The sequence below is a fragment of the Oncorhynchus tshawytscha genome, linkage group LG11 (assembly GCF_018296145.1).
Source record: "Oncorhynchus tshawytscha isolate Ot180627B linkage group LG11, Otsh_v2.0, whole genome shotgun sequence".
NCBI lineage: Eukaryota > Metazoa > Chordata > Actinopteri > Salmoniformes > Salmonidae > Oncorhynchus > Oncorhynchus tshawytscha.
This window is the reverse complement of record NC_056439.1, coordinates 49,413,256-49,440,354: the sequence shown is the minus strand read 5'-3', so window position 1 is coordinate 49,440,354 and position 27,099 is coordinate 49,413,256. Positions and strand designations below refer to the sequence as shown.

Sequence of the window (27,099 nt, the reverse complement as noted above, 5' to 3'; positions counted from 1 at the left end):
CACAATGGGTCAGTTGGCTGGCTGGGATATCACAATGGGTCAGCTGGCTGGCTGGGATATCATAATGGGTCAGCTGGCTGGCTAGCATATCACAATGGGTCAGCTGGCTGGGATATCACAATGGGTCAGCTGGCTGGGATATCACAATGGGTCAGCTGGCTGGGTTATCACAATTGGTCAGCTGGCTGGGTTATCACAATGGGTCAGCTGGCTGGGTTATCACAATGGGTCAGCTGGCTGGGTTATCACAATTGGTGGCTGGGTTATCACAATGGGCCAGCTTGCTGGCTGGGATATCACAATGGGCCAGCTGGCTGGCTGGGATATCACAATGGGTCAGCTGGCTGGCTGGGATATCACAATGGGTCAGCTGGCTGGGTTATCACAATGGGTCAGCTGGCAGGGTTATCATAATGGGTCAGCTGGCTGGCTGGGATATCACAATGGGTCAGCTGGCTGGCTGGGATATCACAATGGGTCAGCTGGCTGGGATATCACAATGGGTCATCTGGCTGGCTGGGATATCACAATGGGTCAGCTGGCTGGGATATCACAATGGGTCAGCTGGCTGGGTTATCACAATGGGTCAGCTGGCTGGGTTATCACAATGGGTCAGCTGGCAGGGTTATCATAATGGGTCAGCTGGCTGGCTGGGATATCACAATGGGTCAGCTGGCTGGCTGGGATATCACAATGGGTCAGCTGGCTGGCTGGGATATCACAATGGGTCAGCTGGCTGGCTGGGATATCACAATGGGTCAGCTGGCTGGGTTATCACAATGGGTCAGCTGGCTGGGTTATCACAATGGGTCAGCTGGCTGGCTGGGATATCACAATGGGTCAGCTGGCTGGCTGGGATATCATAATGGGTCAGCTGGCTGGCTGGCATATCACAATGGGTCAGCTGGCTGAGTTATCACAATGGGTCAGCTGGCTGGGGTATCACAATGGGTCAGCTGGCTGGGTTATCACAATGGGTCAGCTGGCTGGGTTATCATGGGCCAGCCGGCCGGGTTATCACAATGGGCCAGCTGGCTGGGTTATCACATGCCAGCTGGGTTATCAGCTGGGCCAGCTGGCTGGGTTATCACAATGGGTCAGCTGGCTGGCTGGGATATCACAATGGGTCAGCTGGCTGGCTGGGATATCACAATGGGTCAGCTGGCTGGGTTATCACAATGGGTCAGCTGGCTGTGTTATCACAATGGGTCAGCTGGCTGGGTTATCATAATGGGTCAGCTGGCTGGCTGGGATATCATAATGGGTCAGCTGGCTGGCTGGCATATCACAATGGGTCAGCTGGCTGGGTTATCACAATGGGTCAGCTGGCTGGCTGGGATATCACAATGGGTCAGCTGGCTGGGATATCACAATGGGGTCAGCTGGCTCGCTGGGATATCACAATGGGTCAGCTGGCTGGGTTATCACAATGGTTCAGCTGGCTGGCTGGGATATCACAATGGGTCAGCTGGCTGGCTGGGATATCATAATGGGTCAGCTGGCTGGCTGGCATATCACAATGGGTCAGCTGGCTGGGTTATCACAATGGGTCAGCTGGCTGGGATATCACAATGGGTCAGCTGGCTGGGTTATCACAATGGGTCAGCTGGCTGGGTTATCACAATGGGTCAGCTGGCTGGGTTATCACAATGGGTCAGCTGGCTGGTTATCACAATGGTCAGCCGGATATCACAATGGGCCAGCTTGCTGGCTGGGATATCACAATGGGTCAGCTGGCTGGCTGGGATATCACAATGGGTCAGCTGGCTGGCTGGTTATCACAATGGGTCAATGGGTCAGCTGGCTGGCTGGGATATCACAATGGGTCAGCTGGCTGGCTGGGATATCACAATGGGTCAGCTGGCTGGCTGGGATATCATAATGGGTCAGCTGGCTGGCTGGCATATCACAATGGGTCAGCTGGCTGGGTTATCACAATGGGTCAGCTGGCTGGCTCGGATATCACAATGGGTCAGCTGGCTGGGTTATCACAATGGGTCAGCTGGCTGCGTTATCACAATGGGTCAGCTGGCTGGCTGGGATATCACAATGGGTCAGCTGGCTGGCTGGGATATCATAATGGGTCAGCTGGCTGGCTGGCATATCACAATGGGTCAGCTGGCTGGGTTATCACAATGGGCCAGCTGGCTGGGTTATCACAATGGGCCAGCTGGCTGGGTTATCACAATGGGTCAGCTGGCTGGCTGGGATATCACAATGGGTCAGCTGGCTGGCTGGCTGGGATATCACAATGGGTCAGCTGGCTGGGTTATCACAATTGGTCAGCTGGCTGTGTTATCACAATGGGTCAGCTGGCTGGGTTATCATAATGGGTCAGCTGGCTGGCTGGGATATCACAATGGGTCAGCTGGGCTGGGATATCACAATGGGTCAGCTGGCTGGGTTATCACAATGGGTCAGCTGGCTGGCTGGGATATCACAATGGGTCAGCTGGCTGGGATATCACAATGGGTCAGCTGGCTCGCTGGGATATCACAATGGGTCAGCTGGCTGGGTTATCACAATGGGTCAGCTGGCTGGCTGGGATATCACAATGGGTCAGCTGGTTGGCTGGGATATCATAATGGGTCAGCTGGCTGGCTGGCATATCACAATGGGTCAGCTGGCTGGGTTATCACAATGGGTCAGCTGGCTGGGATATCACAATGGGTCAGCTGGCTGGCTGGGATATCACAATGGGTCAGCTGGCTGGGTTATCACAATGGGTCAGCTGGCTGGCTGGGATATCACAATGGGTCAGCTGGCTGGCTGGGATATCATAATGGGTCAGCTGGCTGGCTAGCATATCACAATGGGTCAGCTGGCTGGGATATCACAATGGGTCAGCTGGCTGGGATATCACAATGGGTCAGCTGGCTGGGTTGTCACAATGGGTCAGCTGGCTGGGTTATCACAATGGGTCAGCTGGCTGGGTTATCACAATGGGTCAGCTGGCTGGTTATCACAATGGGTGGCTGGGTTATCACAATGGGTCAGCTGGCTGGCTGGGATATCACAATGGGTCAGCTGGCTGGCTGGGATATCACAATGGGTCAGCTGGCTGGGTTATCACAATGGGTCAGCTGGCTGGGTTATCACAATGGGTCAGCTGGCTGGCTGGGATATCACAATGGGTCAGCTGGCTGGCTGGGTTATCACAATGGGTCAGCTGGCTGGCTGGGATATCACAATGGGTCAGCTGGCTGGCTGGGATATCACAATGGGTCAGCTGGCTGGCTGGGATATCACAATGGGTCAGCTGGCTGGCTGGGATATCACAATGGGTCAGCTGGCTGGCTGGGATATCACAATGGGTCAGCTGGCTGGGCAATTGGTCAGCTGGCTGGGATATCACAATGGGTCAGCTGGCTGGGTTATCACAATGGGTCAGCTGGCTGGGTTATCACAATGGGTCAGCTGGCTGGGTTATCACAATGGGTCAGCTGGCTGGCTGGGATATCACAATGGGTCAGCTGGCTGGCTGGGATATCACAATGGGTCAGCTGGCTGGCTGGGTTATCACAATGGGTCAGCTGGCTGGCTGGGATATCACAATGGGTCAGCTGGCTGGCTGGGATATCACAATGGGTCAGCTGGCTGGCTGGGATATCACAATGGGTCAGCTGGCTGGGCAATGGGCCATATCACAATGGGTCAGCTGGCTGGGTTATCACAATGGGTCAGCTGGCTGGCTGGGATATCACAATGGGTCAGCTGGCTGGCTGGGATATCACAATGGGTCAGCTGGCTGGTTATCACAATTGGTCAGCTGGCTGGTTATCACAATGGGTCAGCTGGCTGGGTTATCATAATGGGTCAGCTGGCTGGCTGGGATATCATAATGGGTCAGCTGGCTGGCTGGATATCACAATGGGTCAGCTGGCTGGGTTATCACAATGGGTCAGCTGGCTGGCTGGGATATCACAATGGGTCAGCTGGCTGGGATATCACAATGGGTCAGCTGGCTGGCTGGGATATCACAATGGGTCAGCTGGCTGGGTTATCACAATGGTTCAGCTGGCTGGCTGGGATATCACAATGGGTCAGCTGGTTGGCTGGGATATCACAATGGGTCAGCTGGCTGGCTGGCATATCACAATGGGTCAGCTGGCTGGGTTATCACAATGGGTCAGCTGGCTGGGATATCACAATGGGTCAGCTGGCTCGCTGGGATATCACAATGGGTCAGCTGGCTGGGTTATCACAATGGGTCAGTTGGCTGGCTGGGATATCACAATGGGTCAGCTGGCTGGCTGGGATATCATAATGGGTCAGCTGGCTGGCTAGCATATCACAATGGGTCAGCTGGCTGGGATATCACAATGGGTCAGCTGGCTGGGATATCACAATGGGTCAGCTGGCTGGGTTGCTGGGTCAGCTGGCTGGGTTATCACAATGGGTCAGCTGGCTGGGTTATCACAATGGGTCAGCCTGGCTGGGTTATCACAATGGGTCAGCTGGCTGGCTGGGATATCACAATGGGTCAGCTGGCTGGCTGGGATATCACAATGGGTCAGCTGGCTGGGTTATCACAATGGGTCAGCTGGCAGGGTTATCATAATGGGTCAGCTGGCTGGCTGGGATATCACAATGGGTCAGCTGGCTGGCTGGGATATCACAATGGGTCAGCTGGCTGGGTTATCACAATTGGTCAGCTGGCTGGGATATCACAATGGGTCAGCAATGGGTCAGCTGGCTGGGTTATCACAATGGGTCAGCTGGCTGGTTATCACAATGGGTCATATCACAATGGGTCAGCTGGCTGGGTTATCACAATGGGTCAGCTGGCTGGGTTATCACAATGGGTCAGCTGGCTGGCTGGGTTATCACAATGGGTTAGCTGGCTGGCTGGGATATCACAATGGGTCAGCTGGCTGGCTGGGATATCACAATGGGTCAGCTGGCTGGGTTATCACAATGGGTCAGCTGGCTGGCTGGGATATCACAATGGGTCAGCTGGCTGGCTGGGATATCACAATGGGTCAGCTGGCTGGCTGGATATCACAATGGGTCAGCTGGCTGGGTTATCACAATGGGTCAGCTGGCTGGCTGGGATATCACAATGGGTCAGCTGGCTGGGATATCACAATGGGGTCAGCTGGCTGGCTGGGATATCACAATGGGTCAGCTGGCTGGGTTATCACAATGGTTCAGCTGGCTGGCTGGGATATCACAATGGGTCAGCTGGTTGGCTGGGATATCATAATGGGTCAGCTGGCTGGCTGGCATATCACAATGGGTCAGCTGGCTGGGTTATCACAATGGGTCAGCTGGCTGGGATATCACAATGGGTCAGCTGGCTCGCTGGGATATCACAATGGGTCAGCTGGCTGGGTTATCACAATGGGTCAGTTGGCTGGCTGGGATATCACAATGGGTCAGCTGGCTGGCTGGGATATCATAATGGGTCAGCTGGCTGGCTAGCATATCACAATGGGTCAGCTGGCTGGGATATCACAATGGGTCAGCTGGCTGGGATATCACAATGGGTCAGCTGGCTGGGTTATCACAATTGGTCAGCTGGCTGGGTTATCACAATGGGTCAGCTGGCTGGGTTATCACAATGGGTCAGCTGGCTGGGTTATCACAATGGGTCAGCCGGCTTGGTTATCACAATGGGCCAGCTTGCTGGCTGGGATATCACAATGGGCCAGCTGGCTGGCTGGGATATCACAATGGGTCAGCTGGCTGGCTGGGATATCACAATGGGTCAGCTGGCTGGGTTATCACAATGGGTCAGCTGGCAGGGTTATCATAATGGGTCAGCTGGCTGGCTGGGATATCACAATGGGTCAGCTGGCTGGCTGGGATATCACAATGGGTCAGCTGGCTGGCTGGGATATCACAATGGGTCATCTGGCTGGCTGGGATATCACAATGGGTCAGCTGGCTGGGATATCACAATGGGTCAGCTGGCTGGGTTATCACAATGGGTCAGCTGGCTGGGTTATCACAATGGGTCAGCTGGCAGGGTTATCATAATGGGTCAGCTGGCTGGCTGGGATATCACAATGGGTCAGCTGGCTGGCTGGGATATCACAATGGGTCAGCTGGCTGGCTGGGATATCACAATGGGTCAGCTGGCTGGCTGGGATATCACAATGGGTCAGCTGGCTGGGTTATCACAATGGGTCAGCTGGCTGGGTTATCACAATGGGTCAGCTGGCTGGCTGGGATATCACAATGGGTCAGCTGGCTGGCTGGGATATCATAATGGGTCAGCTGGCTGGCTGGCATATCACAATGGGTCAGCTGGCTGAGTTATCACAATGGGTCAGCTGGCTGGGGTATCACAATGGGTCAGCTGGCTGGGTTATCACAATGGGTCAGCTGGCTGGGTTATCACAATGGGCCAGCTGGCTGGGTTATCACAATGGGCCAGCTGGCTGGGTTATCACAATGGGTGCCAGCTGGCTGGGTTATCACAATGGGTCAGCTGGCTGGGTTATCACAATGGGTCAGCTGGCTGGCTGGGATATCACAATGGGTCAGCTGGCTGGCTGGGATATCACAATGGGTCAGCTGGCTGGCTGGTCAGCTGGCTGGTTATCACAATGGGTCAGCTGGCTGGGTTATCATAATGGGTCAGCTGGCTGGCTGGGATATCATAATGGGTCAGCTGGCTGGCTGGCATATCACAATGGGTCAGCTGGCTGGGTTATCACAATGGGTCAGCTGGCTGGCTGGGATATCACAATGGGTCAGCTGGCTGGGATATCACAATGGGTCAGCTGGCTGGCTGGGATATCACAATGGGTCAGCTGGCTGGGTTATCACAATGGTTCAGCTGGCTGGCTGGGATATCACAATGGGTCAGCTGGCTGGCTGGGATATCATAATGGGTCAGCTGGCTGGCTGGCATATCACAATGGGTCAGCTGGCTGGGTTATCACAATGGGTCAGCTGGCTGGATATCACAATGGGTCAGCTGGCTGGGTTATCACAATGGGTCAGCTGGCTGCGTTATCACAATGGGTCAGCTGGCTGGCTGGGATATCACAATGGGTCAGCTGGCTGGCTGGGATATCACAATGGGTCAGCTGGCTGGCTGGGATATCACAATGGGTCAGCTGGTTGGCTGGGATATCATAATGGGTCAGCTGGCTGGCTGGCATATCACAATGGGTCAGCTGGCTGGGTTATCACAATGGGTCAGCTGGCTGGGATAGCAATGGGTCAGCTGGCTGGGGTATCACAATGGGTCAGCTGGCTGGTTATCACAATGGGTCAGCTGGCTGGGTTATCACAATGGGTCAGCTGGCTGGGTTATCACAATGGGCCAGCTGGATGGGTTATCACAATGGGCCAGCTGGCTGGGTTATCACAATGGGTCAGCTGGCTGGGTTATCACAATGGGTCAGCTGGCTGGCTGGGATATCACAATGGGTCAGCTGGCTGGCTGGGATATCACAATGGGTCAGCTGGCTGGGTTATCACAATTGGGTCAGCTGGCTGGGTTATCACAATGGGTCAGCTGGCTGGGTTATCATAATGGGTCAGCTGGCTGGCTGGGATATCACAATGGGTCAGCTGGGCTGGGATATCACAATGGGTCAGCTGGCTGGGCAATGGGTCAGCTGGCTGGCTGGGATATCAATGGGTCAGCTGGCTGGCTGGGATATCATAATGGGTCAGCTGGCTGGCTGGGCATATCACAATGGGTCAGCTGGCTGGGTTATCACAATGGGTCAGCTGGCTGGCTGGGATCTCACAATGGGTCATCTGGTTGGCTGGGATATCATAATGGGTCAGCTGGCTGGCTGGCATATCACAATGGGTCAGCTGGCTGGGTTATCACAATGGGTCAGCTGGCTGGGATATCACAATGGGTCAGCTGGCTCGCTGGGATATCACAATGGGTCAGCTGGCTGGCTGGGTTATCACAATGGGTCAGCTGGCTGGGTTATCACAATGGGTCAGCTGGCTGGGATATCACAATGGGTCAGCTGGCTGGCTGGGATATCACAATGGGTCAGCTGGCTGGCTGGGATATCACAATGGGTCAGCTGGCTGGCTGGGATATCACAATGGGTCAGCTGGCTGGGTTATCACAATGGGTCAGCTGGCTGGGTTATCACAATGGGTCAGCTGGCTGGGTTATCACAATGGGTCAGCTGGCTGGGCAATGGGTCAGCTGGCTGGGTTATCACAATGGGTCAGCTGGCTGGGTTATCACAATGGGTCAGCTGGCTGGCTGGGATATCACAATGGGTCAGCTGGCTGGCTGGGATATCACAATGGGTCAGCTGACTCTGGGTTATCACAATGGGTCAGCTGGCTGGGTTATCACAATGGGTCAGCTGGCTGGGTTATCATAATGGGTCAGCTGGCTGGCTGGGATATCACAATGGGTCAGCTGGCTGGCTGGGATATCACAATGGTTCAACTGGCTGGCTGGGATATCACAATGGGTCATCTGGTTGGCTGGGATATCATAATGGGTCAGCTGGCTGGCTGGATATCACAATGGGTCAGCTGGCTGGGTTATCACAATGGGTCAGCTGGCTGGGATATCACAATGGGTCAGCTGGCTGGCTGGGATATCACAATGGGTCAGCTGGCTGGCTGGGTTATCACAATGGGTCAGCTGGCTGGGTTATCACAATGGGTCAGCTGGCTGGCTGGGATATCACAATGGGTCAGCTGGCTGGCTGGGATATCACAATGGGTCAGCTGGCTGGCTGGGATATCACAATGGGTCAGCTGGCTGGGTTATCACAATGGGTCAGCTGGCTGGGATATCACAATGGGTCAGCTGGCTGGGATATCACAATGGGTCAGCTGGCTGGGTTAACACAATGGGTCAGCTGGCTGGCTTATCACAATGGGTCAGCTGGCTGGGTTATCACAATGGGTCAGCTGGCTGGCTGGGATATCACAATGGGTCAGCTGGCTGGTTATCATAATGGGTCAGCTGACTGGCAGGGATATCACAATGGGTCAGCTGGCTGGGTTATCATAATGGGTCAGCTGGCTGGGTTATCACAATGGGTCAGCTGGCTGGGTTATCACAATGGGTCAGCTGGCTGGGGTATCACAATGGGTCAGCTGGCTGGCTGGGATATCACAATGGACCAGCTGGCTGGCTGGGATATCACAATGGGTCAGCTGGCTGGCTGGGATATCACAATGGGTCAGCTGGCTGGGATATCACAATGGGTCAGCTGGCTGGGTTATCACAATGGGTCAGCTGGCTGGCTGGGATATCACAATGGGTCAGCTGGCTGGCTGGGATATCACAATGGGTCAGCTGGCTGGCTGGGATATCACAATGGGTCAGCTGGCTGGGTTATCACAATGGGTCAGCTGGCTGGGATATCACAATGGGTCAGCTGGCTGGGTTATCACAATGGGTCAGCTGGCTGGGTTATCACAATGGGTCAGCTGGCTGGGATATCACAATGGGTCAGCTGGCTGGGTTATCACAATGGGTCAGCTGGCTGGGTTATCACAATGGGTCAGCTGGCTGGGTTATCACAATGGGTCAGCTGGCTGGCTGGGATATCACAATGGGTCAGCTGGCTGGCTGGGATATCATAATGGGTCAGCTGGCTGGCTGGCATATCACAATGGGTCAGCTGGCTGGGTTATCACAATGGGTCAGCTGGCTGGGGATATCACAATGGGTCAGCTGGCTGGGTTATCACAATGGGTCAGCTGGCTGGCTGGGATATCACAATGGGTTCAACTGGCTGGCTGGGATATCACAATGGGTCAGCTGGTTGGCTGGGATATCATAATGGGTCAGCTGGCTGGCTGGCATATCACAATGGGTCAGCTGGCTGGCTGGGTTATCACAATGGGTCAGCTGGCTGGGATATCACAATGGGTCAGCTGGCTGGGATATCACAATGGGTCAGCTGGCTGGCTGGGTTATCACAATGGGTCAGCTGGCTGGGTTATCACAATGGGTCAGCTGGCTGGCTGGGATATCACAATGGGTCAGCTGGCTGGCTGGGATATCACAATGGGTCAGCTGGCTGGCTGGGATATCACAATGGGTCAGCTGGCTGGGTTATCACAATGGGTCAGCTGGCTGGGATATCACAATGGGTCAGCTGGCTGGGATATCACAATGGGTCAGCTGGCTGGGTTAACACAATGGGTCAGCTGGCTGGCTTATCACAATGGGTCAGCTGGCTGGGTTACCACAATGGGTCAGCTGGCTGGCTGGGATATCACAATGGGTCAGCTGGCTGGGTTATCATAATGGGTCAGCTGCTGGGATATCACAATGGGTCAGCTGGCTGGGTTATCATAATGGGTCAGCTGGCTGGTTATCACAATGGGTCAGCTGGCTGGGTTATCACAATGGGTCAGCTGGCTGGGTTATCATAATGGGTCAGCTGGCTGGCTGGGATATCACAATGGGTCAGCTGGCTGGCTGAGATATCACAATGGGTCAGCTGGCTGGCTGGGATATCACAATGGGTCAGCTGGCTGGCTGGGTTATCACAATGGGTCAGCTGGCTGGGTTATCACAATGGGTCAGCTGGATGGCTGGGATATCACAATGGGTCAGCTGGCTGGCTGGGATATCACAATGGGTCAGCTGGCTGGCTGGGATATCACAATGGGTCAGCTGGCTGGCTGGGATATCACAATGGGTCAGCTGGCTGGCTGGGATATCACAATGGGTCAGCTGGCTGGGTTATCACAATGGGTCAGCTGGCTGGGATATCACAATGGGTCAGCTGGCTGGGTTATCACAATGGGTCAGCTGGCTGGGTTATCACAATGGGTCAGCTGGCTGGGTTATCACAATGGGTCAGCTGGCTGGGGTATCACAATGGGTCAGCTGGCTGGCTGGGATATCACAATGGGACCAGCTGGCTGGCTGGGATATCACAATGGGTCAGCTGGCTGGCTGGGATATCACAATGGGTCAGCTGGCTGGGTTATCATAATGGGTCAGCTGGCAGGGTTATCATAATGGGTCAGCTGGCTGGCTGGGATATCACAATGGGTCAGCTGGCTGGCTGGGATATCACAATGGGTCAGCTGGCTGGCTGGGATATCACAATGGGTCAGCTGGCTGGGTTATCACAATGGGTCAGCTGGCTGGGATATCACAATGGGTCAGCTGGCTGGGTTATCACAATGGGTCAGCTGGCTGGGTTATCACAATGGGTCAGCTGGCTGGGTTATCATAATGGGTCAGCTGGCTGGCTGGGATATCACAATGGGTCAGCTGGCTGGCTGGGATATCACAATGGGTCAGCTGGCTGGCTGGGATATCACAATGGGTCAGCTGGCTGGGATATCACAATGGGTCAGCTGGCTGGGTTATCACAATGGGTCAGCTGGCTGGGTTATCACAATGGGTCAGCTGGCTGGGTTATCACAATGGGTCAGCTGGCTGGCTGGGATATCACAATGGGTCAGCTGGCTGGCTGGGATATCATAATGGGTCAGCTGGCTGGCTGGCATATCACAATGGGTCAGCTGGCTGGGTTATCACAATGGGTCAGCTGGCTGGCTCGGATATCACAATGGGTCAGCTGGCTGGGTTATCACAATGGGTCAGCTGGCTGCGTTATCACAATGGGTCAGCTGGCTGGCTGGGATATCACAATGGGTCAGCTGGCTGGCTGGGATATCATAATGGGTCAGCTGGCTGGGTTATCACAATGGGTCAGCTGGCTGGCTGGGATATCACAATGGGTCAGCTGGCTGGGATATCACAATGGGTCAGCTGGCTGGCTGGGATATCACAATGGGTCAGCTGGCTGTGTTATCACAATGGGTCAGCTGGCTGGCTGGGATATCATAATGGGTCAGCTGGCTGGCTGGCATATCACAATGGGTCAGCTGGCTGGGTTATCACAATGGGTCAGCTGGCTGGGATATCACAATGGGTCAGCTGGCTGGCTGGGATATCACAATGGGTCAGCTGGCTGGCTGGGATATCACAATGGGTCAGCTGGCTGGCTGGGATATCACAATGGGTCAGCTGGCTGGGTTATCACAATGGGTCAGCTGGCTGGGATATCACAATGGGTCAGCTGGCTCGCTGGGATATCACAATGGGTCAGCTGGCTGGCTGGGTTATCACAATGGGTCAGCTGGCTGGGTTATCACAATGGGCCAGCTGGCTGGCTGGGATATCACAATGGGTCAGCTGGCTGGCTGGGATATCACAATGGGTCAGCTGGCTGGCTGGGATATCACAATGGGTCAGCTGGCTGGGTTATCACAATGGGCCAGCTGGCTGGGATATCACAATGGGTCAGCTGGCTGGGATATCACAATGGGTCAGCTGGCTGGGTTAACACAATGGGTCAGCTGGCCGGGTTATCACAATGGGTCAGCTGGCTGGGTTATCACAATGGGTCAGCTGGCTGGGTTATCATAATGGGTCAGCTGGCTGGCTGGGTTATCACAATGGGTCAGCCGGCTGGGTTATCACAATGGGTCAGCTGGCTGGGTTATCACAATGGGTCAGCTGGCTGGGTTATCATAATGGGTCAGCTGGCTGGCATATCACAATGGGTCAGCTGGCTGGCTGGGATATCACAATGGGTCAGCTGGCTGGGTTATCATAATGGGTCAGCCGGCTGGGTTATCACAATGGGTCAGCTGGCTGGGTTATCACAATGGGTCAGCTGGCTGGGTTATCATAATGGGTCAGCTGGCTGGCATATCACAATGGGTCAGCTGGCTGGCTGGGATATCACAATGGGTCAGCTGGCTGGGTTATCACAATGGGTCAGCTGGCTGGGGTTATCATAATGGGTCAGCTGGCTGGCTGGGATATCACAATGGGTCAGCTGGCAGGGTTATCATAATGGGTCAGCTGGCTGGCTGGGATATCACAATGGGTCAGCTGGCTGGCTGGGATATCACAATGGGTCAGCTGGCTGGGATATCACAATGGGTCAGCTGGCTGGGTTATCACAATGGGTCAGCTGGCTGGGTTATCACAATGGGTCAGCTGGCTGGGTTATCATAATGGGTCAGCTGGCTGGCTGGGATATCACAATGGGTCAGCTGGCTGGCTGGGATATCACAATGGGTCAGCTGGCTGGGTTATCACAATGGGTCAGTTGGCTGGCTGGGATATCACAATGGGTCAGCTGGCTGGGTTATCACAATGGGTCAGCTGGCTGGCTGGGATATCACAATGGGTCAGCTGGCTGGCTGGGATATCATAATGGGTCAGCTGGCTGGCTGGCATATCACAATGGGTCAGCTGGCTGGGTTATCACAATGGGTCAGCTGGCTGGCTCGGATATCACAATGGGTCAGCTGGCTGGGTTATCACAATGGGTCAGCTGGCTGCGTTATCACAATGGGTCAGCTGGCTGGGATATCACAATGGGTCAGCTGGCTGGGTTATCACAATGGGTCAGCTGGCTGGGTTATCACAATGGGTCAGCTGGCTGGGTTATCACAATGGGTCAGCTGGCTGGCTGGGATATCACAATGGGTCAGCTGGCTGGCTGGGATATCACAATGGGTCAGCTGGCTGGGTTATCATAATGGGTCAGCCGGCTGGGTTATCACAATGGGTCAGCTGGCTGGGTTATCACAATGGGTCAGCTGGCTGGGTTATCATAATGGGTCAGCTGGCTGGATATCACATGGGTCAGCTGGCTGGCTGGGATATCACAATGGGTCAGCTGGCTGGGTTATCACAATGGGTCAGCTGGCAGGGTTATCATAATCAGCTGGCTGGCTGGGATATCACAATGGGTCAGCTGGCAGGGTTATCATAATGGGTCAGCTGGCTGGCTGGGATATCACAATGGGTCAGCTGGCTGGCTGGGATATCACAATGGGTCAGCTGGCTGGCTGGGATATCACAATGGGTCAGCTGGCTGGGATATCACAATGGGTCAGCTGGCTGGGTTATCACAATGGGTCAGCTGGCTGGGTTATCACAATGGGTCAGCTGGCTGGGTTATCATAATGGGTCAGCTGGCTGGCTGGGATATCACAATGGGTCAGCTGGCTGGCTGGGATATCACAATGGGTCTGCTGGCTGGGTTATCACAATGGGTCAGTTGGCTGGCTGGGATATCACAATGGGTCAGCTGGCTGGGTTATCACTATGGGTCAGCTGGCTGGCTGGGATATCACAATGGGTCAGCTGGCTGGCTGGGATATCATAATGGGTCAGCTGGCTGGCTGGCATATCACAATGGGTCAGCTGGCTGGGTTATCACAATGGGTCAGCTGGCTGGCTCGGATATCACAATGGGTCAGCTGGCTGGGTTATCACAATGGGTCAGCTGGCTGCGTTATCACAATGGGTCAGCTGGCTGGCTGGGATATCACAATGGGTCAGCTGGCTGGCTGGGATATCATAATGGGTCAGCTGGCTGGCTGGCATATCACAATGGGTCAGCTGGCTGGGTTATCACAATGGGTCAGCTGGCTGGCTGGGATATCACAATGGGTCAGCTGGCTGGGATATCACAATGGGTCAGCTGGCTCGCTGGGATATCACAATGGGTCAGCTGGCTGTGTTATCACAATGGGTCAGCTGGCTGGCTGGGATATCATAATGGGTCAGCTGGCTGGCTGGCATATCACAATGGGTCAGCTGGCTGGGTTATCACAATGGGTCAGCTGGCTGGGATATCACAATGGGTCAGCTGGCTCACTGGGATATCACAATGGGTCAGCTGGCTGGCTGGGATATCACAATGGGTCAGCTGGCTGGCTGGGATATCACAATGGGTCAGCTGGCTGGCTGGGCTATCACAATGGGTCAGCTGGCTCGCTGGGATATCACAATGGGTCAGCTGGCTCGCTGGGATATCACAATGGGTCAGCTGGCTGGGTTATCACAATGGGTCAGTTGGCTGGCTGGGATATCACAATGGGTCAGCTGGCTGGCTGGGATATCATAATGGGTCAGCTGGCTGGCTAGCATATCACAATGGGTCAGCTGGCTGGGATATCACAATGGGTCAGCTGGCTGGGATATCACAATGGGTCAGCTGGCTGGGTTATCACAATGGGTCAGCTGGCTGGGTTATCACAATGGGTCAGCTGGCTGGGTTATCACAATGGGTCAGCCGGCTGGGTTATCACAATGGGTCAGCTGGCTGGCTGGGATATCACAATGGGTCAGCTGGCTGGCTGGGATATCACAATGGGTCAGCTGGCTGGCTGGGCTATCACAATGGGTCAGCTGGCTCGCTGGGATATCACAATGGGTCAGCTGGCTGGCTGGGATATCACAATGGGTCAGCTGGCTGGGTTATCACAATGGGTCAGTTGGCTGGCTGGGATATCACAATGGGTCAGCTGGCTGGCTGGGATATCATAATGGGTCAGCTGGCTGGCTAGCATATCACAATGGGTCAGCTGGCTGGGATATCACAATGGGTCAGCTGGCTGGGATATCACAATGGGTCAGCTGGCTGGGTTATCACAATGGGTCAGCTGGCTGGGTTATCACAACGGGTCAGCTGGCTGGGTTATCACAATGGGTCAGCTGGCTGGGTTATCACAATGGGTCAGCCGGCTGGATTATCACAATGGGCCAGCTTGCTGGCTGGGATATCACAATGGGCCAGCTGGCTGGCTGGGATATCACAATGGGTCAGCTGGCTGGCTGGGATATCATAATGGGTCAGCTGGCTGGCTAGCATATCACAATGGGTCAGCTGGCTGGGATATCACAATGGGTCAGCTGGCTGGGATATCACAATGGGTCAGCTGGCTGGGTTATCACAATGGGTCAGCTGGCTGGGTTATCACAATGGGTCAGCTGGCTGGGTTATCACAATGGGTCAGCCGGCTGGGTTATCACAATGGGTCAGCCGGCTGGATTATCACAATGGGCCAGCTTGCTGGCTGGGATATCACAATGGGCCAGCTGGCTGGCTGGGATATCACAATGGGTCAGCTGGCTGGCTGGGATATCACAATGGGTCAGCTGGCTGGGTTATCACAATGGGTCAGCTGGCAGGGTTATCATAATGGGTCAGCTGGCTGGCTGGGATATCACAATGGGTCATCTGGCTGGGTTATCATAATGGGTCAGCTGGCTGGCTGGGATATCACAATGGGTCAGCTGGCTGGCTGGGATATCACAATGGGTCAGCTGGCTGGCTGGGATATCACAATGGGTCAGCTGGCTGGCTGGGTTATCACAATGGGTCAGCTGGCTGGGTTATCACAATGGGTCAGCTGGCAGGGTTATCATAATGGGTCAGCTGGCTGGCTGGGATATCACAATGGGTCAGCTGGCTGGGATATCACAATGGGTCAGCTGGCTGGGTTATCACAATGGGTCAGCTGGCTGGGTTATCACAATGGGTCAGCTGGGTTATCACAATGGGTCAGCTGGCTGGCTGGGATATCACAATGGGTCAGCTGGCTGGCTAGCATATCACAATGGGTCAGCTGGCTGGGATATCACAATGGGTCAGCTGGCTGGGATATCACAATGGGTCAGCTGGCTGGGTTATCACAATGGGTCAGCTGGCTGGGTTATCACAATGGGTCAGCTGGCTGGGTTATCACAATGGGTCAGCTGGCTGGGTTATCACAATGGGTCAGCCGGCTTGGTTATCACAATGGGCCAGCTTGCTGGCTGGGATATCACAATGGGCCAGCTGGCTGGCTGGGATATCACAATGGGTCAGCTGGCTGGCTGGGATATCACAATGGGTCAGCTGGCTGGGTTATCACAATGGGTCAGCTGGCAGGGTTATCATAATGGGTCAGCTGGCTGGCTGGGATATCACAATGGGTCAGCTGGCTGGCTGGGATATCACAATGGGTCAGCTGGCTGGCTGGGATATCACAATGGGTCATCTGGCTGGCTGGGATATCACAATGGGTCAGCTGGCTGGGATATCACAATGGGTCAGCTGGCAGGGTTATCACAATGGGTCAGCTGGCTGGGTTATCACAATGGGTCAGCTGGCAGGGTTATCATAATGGGTCAGCTGGCTGGCTGGGATATCACAATGGGTCAGCTGGCTGGCTGGGATATCACAATGGGTCAGCTGGCTGGCTGGGATATCACAATGGGTCAGCTGGCTGGCTGGGATATCACAATGGGTCAGCTGGCTGGGTTATCACAATGGGTCAGCTGGCTGGGTTATCACAATGGGTCAGCTGGCTGGCTGGGATATCACAATGGGTCAGCTGGCTGGCTGGGATATCATAATGGGTCAGCTGGCTGGCTGGCATATCACAATGGGTCAGCTGGCTGAGTTATCACAATGGGTCAGCTGGCTGGGGTATCACAATGGGTCAGCCGGCTGGGTTATCACAATGGGTCAGCCGGCTGGGTTATCACAATGGGCCAGCCGGCTGGGTTATCACAATGGGCCAGCTGGCTGGGTTATCACAATGGGCCAGCTGGCTGGGTTATCACAATGGGCCAGCTGGCTGGGTTATCACAATGGGTCAGCTGGCTGGCTGGGATATCACAATGGGTCAGCTGGCTGGCTGGGATATCACAATGGGTCAGCTGGCTGGGTTATCACAATTGGTCAGCTGGCTGTGTTATCACAATGGGTCAGCTGGCAGGGTTATCATAATGGGTCAGCTGGCTGGCTGGGATATCACAATGGGTCAGCTGGCTGGCTGGGATATCACAATGGGTCAGCTGGCTGGCTGGGATATCACAATGGGTCAGCTGGCTGGCTGGGATATCACAATGGGTCAGCTGGCTGGGTTATCACAATGGGTCAGCTGGCTGGGTTATCACAATGGGTCAGCTGGCTGGCTGGGATATCACAATGGGTCAGCTGGCTGGCTGGGATATCATAATGGGTCAGCTGGCTGGCTGGCATATCACAATGGGTCAGCTGGCTGAGTTATCACAATGGGTCAGCTGGCTGGGGTATCACAATGGGTCAGCTGGCTGGGTTATCACAATGGGTCAGCTGGCTGGATTATCACAATGGTCAGCTGGCTGGGTTATCACAATGGGCCAGCTGGCTGGGTTATCACAATGGGTCAGCTGGCTGTTATCACAATGGGCCAGCTGGCTGGGTTATCACAATGGGTCAGCTGGCTGGCTGGGATATCACAATGGGTCAGCTGGCTGGCTGGGATATCACAATGGGTCAGCTGGCTGGGTTATCACAATGGGTCAGCTGGCTGTGTTATCACAATGGGTCAGCTGGCTGGGTTATCATAATGGGTCAGCTGGCTGGCTGGGATATCATAATGGGTCAGCTGGCTGGCTGGCATATCACAATGGGTCAGCTGGCTGGGTTATCACAATGGGTCAGCTGGCTGGCTGGGATATCACAATGGGTCAGCTGGCTGGGATATCACAATGGGTCAGCTGGCTGGCTGGGATATCACAATGGGTCAGCTGGCTGGGTTATCACAATGGTTCAGCTGGCTGGCTGGGATATCACAATGGGTCAGCTGGCTGGCTGGGATATCACAATGGGTCAGCTGGCTGGCTGGGATATCACAATGGGTCAGCTGGCTGGCTGGGATATCACAATGGGTCAGCTGGCTGGGTTATCACAATGGGTCAGCTGGCTGTGTTATCACAATGGGTCAGCTGGCTGGGTTATCACAATGGGTCAGCTGGCTGGCTGGGATATCATAATGGGTCAGCTGGCTGGCTGGGATATCACAATGGGTCAGCTGGCTGGGGTTATCACAATGGGTCAGCTGGCTGGCTGGGATATCACAATGGGTCAGCTGGCTGGGATATCACAATGGGTCAGCTGGCTGGGATATCACAATGGGTCAGCTGGCTGGGTTATCACAATGGGTCAGCTGGCTGGGTTATCACAATGGGTCAGCTGGCTGGCTGGGATATCACAATGGGTCAGCTGGCTGGCTGGGATATCATAATGGGTCAGCTGGCTGGCATATCACAATGGGACAGCTGGCTGGGTTATCACAATGGGTCAGCTGGCTGCTGGGTATCACAATGGGTCAGCTGGCTGGGTTATCACAATGGGTCAGCTGGCTGGGTTATCACAATGGGCCAGCTGGATGGGTTATCACAATGGGTCAGCTGGCTGGGTTATCACAATGGGTCAGCTGGCTGGGTTATCACAATGGGTCAGCTGGCTGGCTGGGATATCACAATGGGTCAGCTGGCTGGCTGGCTGGGATATCACAATGGGTCAGCTGGCTGGGTTATCACAATGGGTCAGCTGGCTGTGTTATCACAATGGGTCAGCTGGCTGGGTTATCATAATGGGTCAGCTGGCTGGCTGGGATATCACAATGGGTCAGCTGGCTGGCTGGGATATCACAATGGGTCAGCTGGCTGGGTTATCACAATGGGTCAGCTGGCTGGCTGGGATATCACAATGGGTCAGCTGGCTGGCTGGGATATCATAATGGGTCAGCTGGCTGGCTGGCATATCACAATGGGTCAGCTGGCTGGGTTATCACAATGGGTCAGCTGGCTGGCTGGGATCTCACAATGGGTCATCTGGTTGGCTGGGATATCATAATGGGTCAGCTGGCTGGCTGGCATATCACAATGGGTCAGCTGGCTGGGTTATCACAATGGGTCAGCTGGCTGGGATATCACAATGGGTCAGCTGGCTCGCTGGGATATCACAATGGGTCAGCTGGCTGGCTGGGTTATCACAATGGGTCAGCTGGCTGGGTTATCACAATGGGTCAGCTGGGCTGGGTTATCACAATGGGTCAGCTGGCTGGCTGGGATATCACAATGGGTCAGCTGGCTGGCTGGGATATCACAATGGGTCAGCTGGCTGGCTGGGATATCACAATGGGTCAGCTGGCTGGCTGGGATATCACAATGGTTCAGCTGGCTGGGTTAACACAATGGGTCAGCTGGCTGGGTTATCACAATGGGTCAGCCGGCTGGGTTATCAGCAATGGGCCAGCTGGCTGGGTTATCACAATGGGTCAGCTGGCTGGGTTATCACAATGGGTCAGCTGGCTGGCTGGGATATCACAATGGGTCAGCTGGCTGGCTGGGATATCACAATGGGTCAGCTGGCTGGGTTATCACAATGGGTCAGCTGGCTGGGTTATCACAATGGGTCAGCTGGCTGGGTTATCACAATGGGTCAGCTGGCTGGCTGGGATATCACAATGGGTCAGCTGGCTGGCTGGGATATCACAATGGTTCAGCTGGCTGGCTGGGATATCACAATGGGTCAGCTGGCTGGGATATCATAATGGGTCAGCTGGCTGGCTGGCATATCACAATGGGTCAGCTGGCTGGGTTATCACAATGGGTCAGCTGGCTGGGTTATCACAATGGGTCAGCTGGCTGGCTGGGATATCACAATGGGTCAGCTGGCTGGCTGGGTTATCACAATGGGTCAGCTGGCTGGGTTATCACAATGGGCCAGCTGGCTGGCTGGGATATCACAATGGGTCAGCTGGCTGGCTGGGATATCACAATGGGTCAGCTGGCTGGCTGGGATATCACAATGGGTCAGCTGGCTGGGTTATCACAATGGGTCAGCTGGCTGGGATATCACAATGGGTCAGCTGGCTGGGATATCACAATGGGTCAGCTGGCTGGGATATCACAATGGGTCAGCTGGCTGGCTGGGTTATCACAATGGGTCAGCTGGCTGGGTTATCACAATGGGTCAGCTGGCTGGCTGGGATATCACAATGGGTCAGCTGGCTGGGTTATCATAATGGGTCAGCTGGCTGGGATATCACAATGGGTCAGCTGGCTGGGTTATCACAATGGGTCAGCTGGCTGGGTTATCACAATGGGTCAGCTGGCTGGGTTATCACAATGGGTCAGCTGGCTGGGTTATCATAATGGGTCAGCTGGCTGGCTGGGATATCACAATGGGTCAGCTGGCTGGCTGGGATATCACAATGGGTCAGCTGGCTGGCTGGGATATCACAATGGGTCAGCTGGCTGGCTGGGTTATCACAATGGGTCAGCTGGCTGGGTTATCACAATGGGTCAGCTGGCTGGCTGGGATATCACAATGGGTCAGCTGGCTGGCTGGGATATCACAATGGGTCAGCTGGCTGGCTGGGATATCACAATGGGTCAGCTGGCTGGCTGGGATATCACAATGGGTCAGCTGGCTGGCTGGGATATCACAATGGGTCAGCTGGCTGGGTTATCACAATGGGTCAGCTGGCTGGGATATCACAATGGGTCAGCTGGCTGGGTTATCACAATGGGCCAGCTGGCTGGTTATCACAATGGGTCAGCTGGCTGGGTTATCACAATGGGTCAGCTGGCTGGCTGGGATATCACAATGGGTCAGCTGGCTGGCTGGGATATCACAATGGGCCAGCTGGCTGGCTGGGATATCACAATGGGTCAGCTGGCTGGCTGGGATATCACAATGGGTCAGCTGGCTGGGTTATCACAATGGGTCAGCTGGCAGGGTTATCATAATGGGTCAGCTGGCTGGCTGGGATATCACAATGGGTCAGCTGGCTGGCTGGGATATCACAATGGGTCAGCTGGCTGGCTGGGATATCACAATGGGTCAGCTGGCTGGCTGGGTTATCACAATGGGTCAGCTGGCTGGGATATCACAATGGTTCAGCTGGCTGGGTTATCACAATGGGTCAGCTGGCTGGGTTATCACAATGGGTCAGCTGGCTGGGATATCACAATGGGTCAGCTGGCTGGCTGGGATATCATAATGGGTCAGCTGGCTGGCTGGGATATCACAATGGGTCAGCTGGCTGGGTTATCACAATGGGTCAGCTGGCTGGCTGGGATATCACAATGGGTCAGCTGGCTGGGATATCACAATGGGTCAGCTGGCTGGGTTATCACAATGGGTCAGCTGGCTGGGTTATCACAATGGGTCAGCTGGCTGGCTGGGATATCACAATGGGTCAGCTGGCTGGCTGGGATATCATAATGGGTCAGCTGGCTGGCTGGCATATCACAATGGGTCAGCTGGCTGGGTTATCACAATGGGTCAGCTGGCTGGCTCGGATATCACAATGGGTCAGCTGGCTGGGTTATCACAATGGGTCAGCTGGCTGCGTTATCACAATGGGTCAGCTGGCTGGCTGGGATATCACAATGGGTCAGCTGGCTGGCTGGGATATCATAATGGGTCAGCTGGCTGGCTGGCATATCACAATGGGTCAGCTGGCTGGGTTATCACAATGGGTCAGCTGGCTGGCTGGGATATCACAATGGGTCAGCTGGCTGGGATATCACAATGGGTCAGCTGGCTCGCTGGGATATCACAATGGGTCAGCTGGCTGTGTTATCACAATGGGTCAGCTGGCTGGCTGGGATATCATAATGGGTCAGCTGGCTGGCTGGCATATCACAATGGGTCAGCTGGCTGGGTTATCACAATGGGTCAGCTGGCTGGGATATCACAATGGGTCAGCTGGCTCACTGGGATATCACAATGGGTCAGCTGGCTGGCTGGGATATCACAATGGGTCAGCTGGGCTGGGATATCACAATGGGTCAGCTGGCTGGCTGGGATATCACAATGGGTCAGCTGGCTCGCTGGGATATCACAATGGGTCAGCTGGCTGGCTGGGATATCACAATGGGTCAGCTGGCTGGGTTCTCTACAGTAAATTCTGAGGTCAGGTGGATGACAAACACGATTAGCTGGCCAGTTTCCTCACACACACAACAACAACAACAAAAATACTCTCCCGAGTTCAAAAATATGCAATAGGAAAAGCTGCCTTGAAGCCACAACAAACTGCTCACATCACATTGTATCACTGGATTGTAGAATATCAGGAGTGTTCAATTATGCATCTTCTGGTGTTTTTCATAGTGACGAAGCAGGACTTGGATGACATGTTTTAGCTTGTTTGGTTTCTTCTGTACAAATGATAATAGCAGTCAACAACCGTGCACCATGTAGACTAGATACTGAATCCCATGGTGGAGTGGCTTTTTTTGACCTCGTTCTCCCTGCAACTGATGAATGTAGCTGAAACTGGTGGGGGAAAAATGCTGCTCTGTAATTGCTTAGTTCACACAAACAAACAAAAAATGATTATCCCAGACAGTTTTCCCCCTTCCTTTAGCATTCTTGTTTTCATGCCTGCAGGTGATTTTATAATTCTCTAAGCTTGTCATCTCTTCTAGGTGCCATCAGCATTGAAATGATTGACATTGTTTCCCTTTCATTGCCTCCCAGGAGGTCTTCCTATTGATTCATTTACATGCCTCCAAATAATGACGCTTTGTATTTTTTGTTTAGTTTTTTTGCCTCCTGAAATAACACAAGCTATAGAAGAGGGAATTCTACAAAGGACAAGCGTGGCAGCTTAGCTTTTGGTTTCCCCACGTCCTAGGTGTAAGCAGAGACCTTGTCCCTCTAGTCCGCGATGACAGATAGTATTACATTTCCTGTCATCTATACCACTCAACTTTCAAAGTATAGTCGAGTGTAATTATTGAGCGTCTCTGCATAAACTGAACAAGGGAGAATCGTTTGCTGTGGAAAGTAGCCATGATTGGTTTATAGGCCTTAGGTCAGAGGGAAAGCAAATGATTTGTTCAACAACATGTGCCACGTACTACGATTGGCAAATGGGTAAATGCCATTGTGAAATCCAAACGACATTGTAAGTTAAAGATGTGCTCACTAGGTTACCATAAGTGATCACTAATCACTAATAATGCATAGTTTATCCAGTAAGTAAACAAGGGTAAAATGCAAAATGGACTGAAAGAAGGATGGTGTTTTTAGTATGCCCTTTGAATGCACAATGATCAAAGTGACCTAGCCAGTGAATGAGAGGAGACCCTCACTGCCTTCTTCTTTTGACCCACATAGGCTCCATCCTCGCCCTCCAAACCCTCGGCTATTGAACCAAAGTACGAGAAGCGCTGGCTGGATGCAGTGTCCCTACCCTTGTTGATGGCCCGAGTCTCCAAATACAAAGCCGTAACGGCTAAATTGAGGTAAGGTAATCCCGTGTGATGTAATTCACCTCTGAGGCGCACAGTTTCTGTTGGTTTTACAAGCACTTTTCATTTAGGTGAGAGGGTGTTCACTCCCATATCGATCCCCATGCATACAAGGTCAGCGCTGCAGCAGAGCCCAGACAGTGAAGCACAATAGGAAGGTTTGACTTTAACACACTGAATTGGTTCTTCTAGAGATTTAAACGACATCAAATGAATGCAGGAAATCCCAACAAATGTTATTTTCCTTCCTTTTGTCTGCTAGATAATCAATCAAATTCAATAAAGCCCTTCTTTTTTTTTTACATCAGCCAATGTCACAAAGTGAGGTACAGAAACCCAGTCTAAAACCCCAAACGGCAAGCAATGCAGGTGTTGAAGCACGGTGGCTAGGAAAAACTCCCTAGAAAGGCAGGAACCTAGGAAGTGATGTAAGAGATATGGCAGTCCTCTAGAGCCCCAAATGTTATTTTAGAAATAAACAAAGAAGTAATCAATGGATATCTTTGTTACTTATAACTCAAATACGTTATCGCTGTTAGTCACAACCTGATACCAAATGATGCATTATGGTCCTTGATTCTGTGAATTCTAAATAAAACTAAAAATATATGAAAGTGCTCTTTAAGCATGTTTTTTATTTTTATTATTGAGACCCATAATCACACTTTTCAGGCTTAATTAATGAACACAATATTGAGTGGATATATTTTATAAGAAGTAATTATCTGGCACTAAAAAGTATGAAGGCACTGCTTCAGCATATTAATGGGAAGATTTATAATAAACACAAGACAGGCTGATGCACTCAATTTCTTGATTAAAGATATTCCATTTGGTGAGTTCTATCTAATTAAGGATGAGACCTTATTAGTGTTTTTGGAGATGACAACATGGCACTAAATAACTTTGAATAAAGTTTTGACCAGGATGTGTATGTAAACATGAATCATCTGTGAACAAGATCTTTCTTTCTGTCTACATCATTATCCCCACTATTACCGTTATTGGCCTCATCATCTACGTCATTATGCTCACTGTCTACATCATTATCGCCACCATCTACTTCATTATGCTCACTGTCTACATCATTATCGCCACCATCTACGTCAATATGCTCACCATCCACTTCCTTATCCCCACCATCTACTTCATTATCCCCACCATCTCCACCATCTACATCATTATCCCCAGCATATGTCATTATCCCCACCATCTACATCATTATCCCCACCGTCTGTCATTATCCCCACCATCTACATCATTATCCCCACCATCTGTCATTATGCCCACCATCTACATCATTATCCCCACCATCTGTCATTATGCCCACCATCTACTTCATTATCCCCACCATCTCCACCATCTACATCATTATCCCCACCATCTGTCATTATGCCCACCATCTACTTCATTATCCCCACCATCTCCATCACTATCCCCACCATCTGTCATTATCCCCACCATCTACGTCATTATTTCCACCATCTACATCATTATTCCCACCATCTACATAATTATCCCCACCATCTACGTCATTATCCCACCATCTAAATCATTATCCCCACCATCTACTTCATTATCCCTATAATCTACTGTACCAGTCAAAAGTTGACACACCTACTCATTCAGGTTTTTTTTCTTTATTTTTACTCTTTTCTACATTGTAGAATAATAGTGAAGACATTACAGATGATGAAGTTGAGTGTCCTACGGTGTGGTTCTATTTCTATTTCCAAACTATCCATTTTCTCCTTCTTGGATTAGTATCACAGCTCTCCTTCTTCTTCTTGGATTGGTATCACAGCTCTCCTTCTTCTTCTTGGATTAGTCTCACAGCTCTCCTTCTTCTTCTTGGATTAGTCTCACAGCTCTCCTTCTTCTTCTTGGATTAGTATCACAGCTCTCCTTCTTCTTCTTGGATTAGTATCACAGCTCTCCTTCTTCTTCTTGGATTGGTATCACAGCTCTCCTTCTTCTTCTTGGATTAGTCTCACAGCTCTCCTTCTTCTTCTTGGATTAGTATCACAGCTCTCCTTCTTCTTCTTGGATTGGTATCACAGCTCTCCTTCTTCTTCTTGGATTAGTCTCACAGCTCTCCTTCTTCTTCTTGGATTAGTATCACAGCTCTCCTTCTTCTTCTTGGATTAGTCTCACAGCTCTCCTTCTTCTTCTTGGATTAGTATCACAGCTCTCCTTCTTCTTCTTGGATTAGTATCACAGCTCTCCTTCTTCTTCTTGGATTGGTATCACAGCTCTCCTTCTTCTTCTTGGATTGGTATCACTGGTCTCCATCTTCTTCCTCATGGATTTCACTGCATATTCCTGGCAACTGTTATCCTGGGTGTCCACTAGGTTTTATATTTATCTCAATATACTCTCTATGACTATTTTTTTTAAATGTTTTAATTTAACCTTTATTTAACTAGGCAAGTCAGTTAACTAGAACAACATCTTATTTACAATGACGGCCTACACTAGTCAACCAAGAGCCCTATTTGTTCCACTTCAGGACATGTGGTTATCTTTAACAGATAGACTCCTGCAGTACTTCTTGGAGCTGACAGTGTATTCCAGACACTTTTTCTCCTGGTTGACCACCTTTTGGATTAACCTATTCATTACTGAGCTCTTATTTCATCCTGCCCCCTCACCCCCTTGCTGTTCTTTTTCCCCAGTGTACTCCTCAATTCTCAACAAGAATGGAACACTGTGGACTAAAATAATTTTATTGTGCTGTCACTCACAGAGACAGTCTGGGTTTTAGAGGGACCACGCTGCAATGTGCTGATAGTTGAGGCAGAACATTCCACTCTCCAGGCAATCTCAGAAACGGGTCAAGCAGGCAGGGTATAGCTATACTGTATCCATCACTGAGCTTGCATTCCTTGAAATAATGTTATCTCGAAAGGGCTATGTGGTATATCATAATCACTCTCTTGATATATATTCTCACTACTTGTTTCCAGTGGGAATTTATACAGGGGAATTTATCTGTGCACCCTGCCCTACACATCGAGAAGATTTATACTTAATTTTACAATTGAGAATTCCTCAGAATTGCATCTGACTCATCAATGCGTCACCACCACTCAGTGGAACAAAGAATTATAACAAGCCCATTGACATATGCATTGTAGAGTTTTATGGGCCATTTCAACCTGAAGAATCAAGGTTCCCAAAAAGATTTACTAAGAGCCAGCCCTTTCTAATTTGTAACATTTTAACCCGGATTTGTCTGAGTGGCAGGGAGAGTGGGTACAAGCTCTGGTTATTTC

General features: G+C 52.3%; 1 protein-coding gene across 3 annotated transcripts in view; it reads left to right on the top strand.

Moving 5' to 3' along the window:
- The window catches only part of LOC112236817 (gamma-2-syntrophin), a 137,728-nt gene that overhangs the window by 61,709 nt on the left and 48,920 nt on the right, over nt 1-27,099 (top strand). For all 3 annotated transcript variants that reach the window (XM_042330229.1, XM_042330228.1, XM_042330230.1), the window contains one exon: nt 23,691-23,818. In XM_042330229.1, the coding sequence (XP_042186163.1) occupies nt 23,691-23,818 (128 nt within the window). The remainder of the gene's footprint in view (nt 1-23,690; nt 23,819-27,099) is intronic.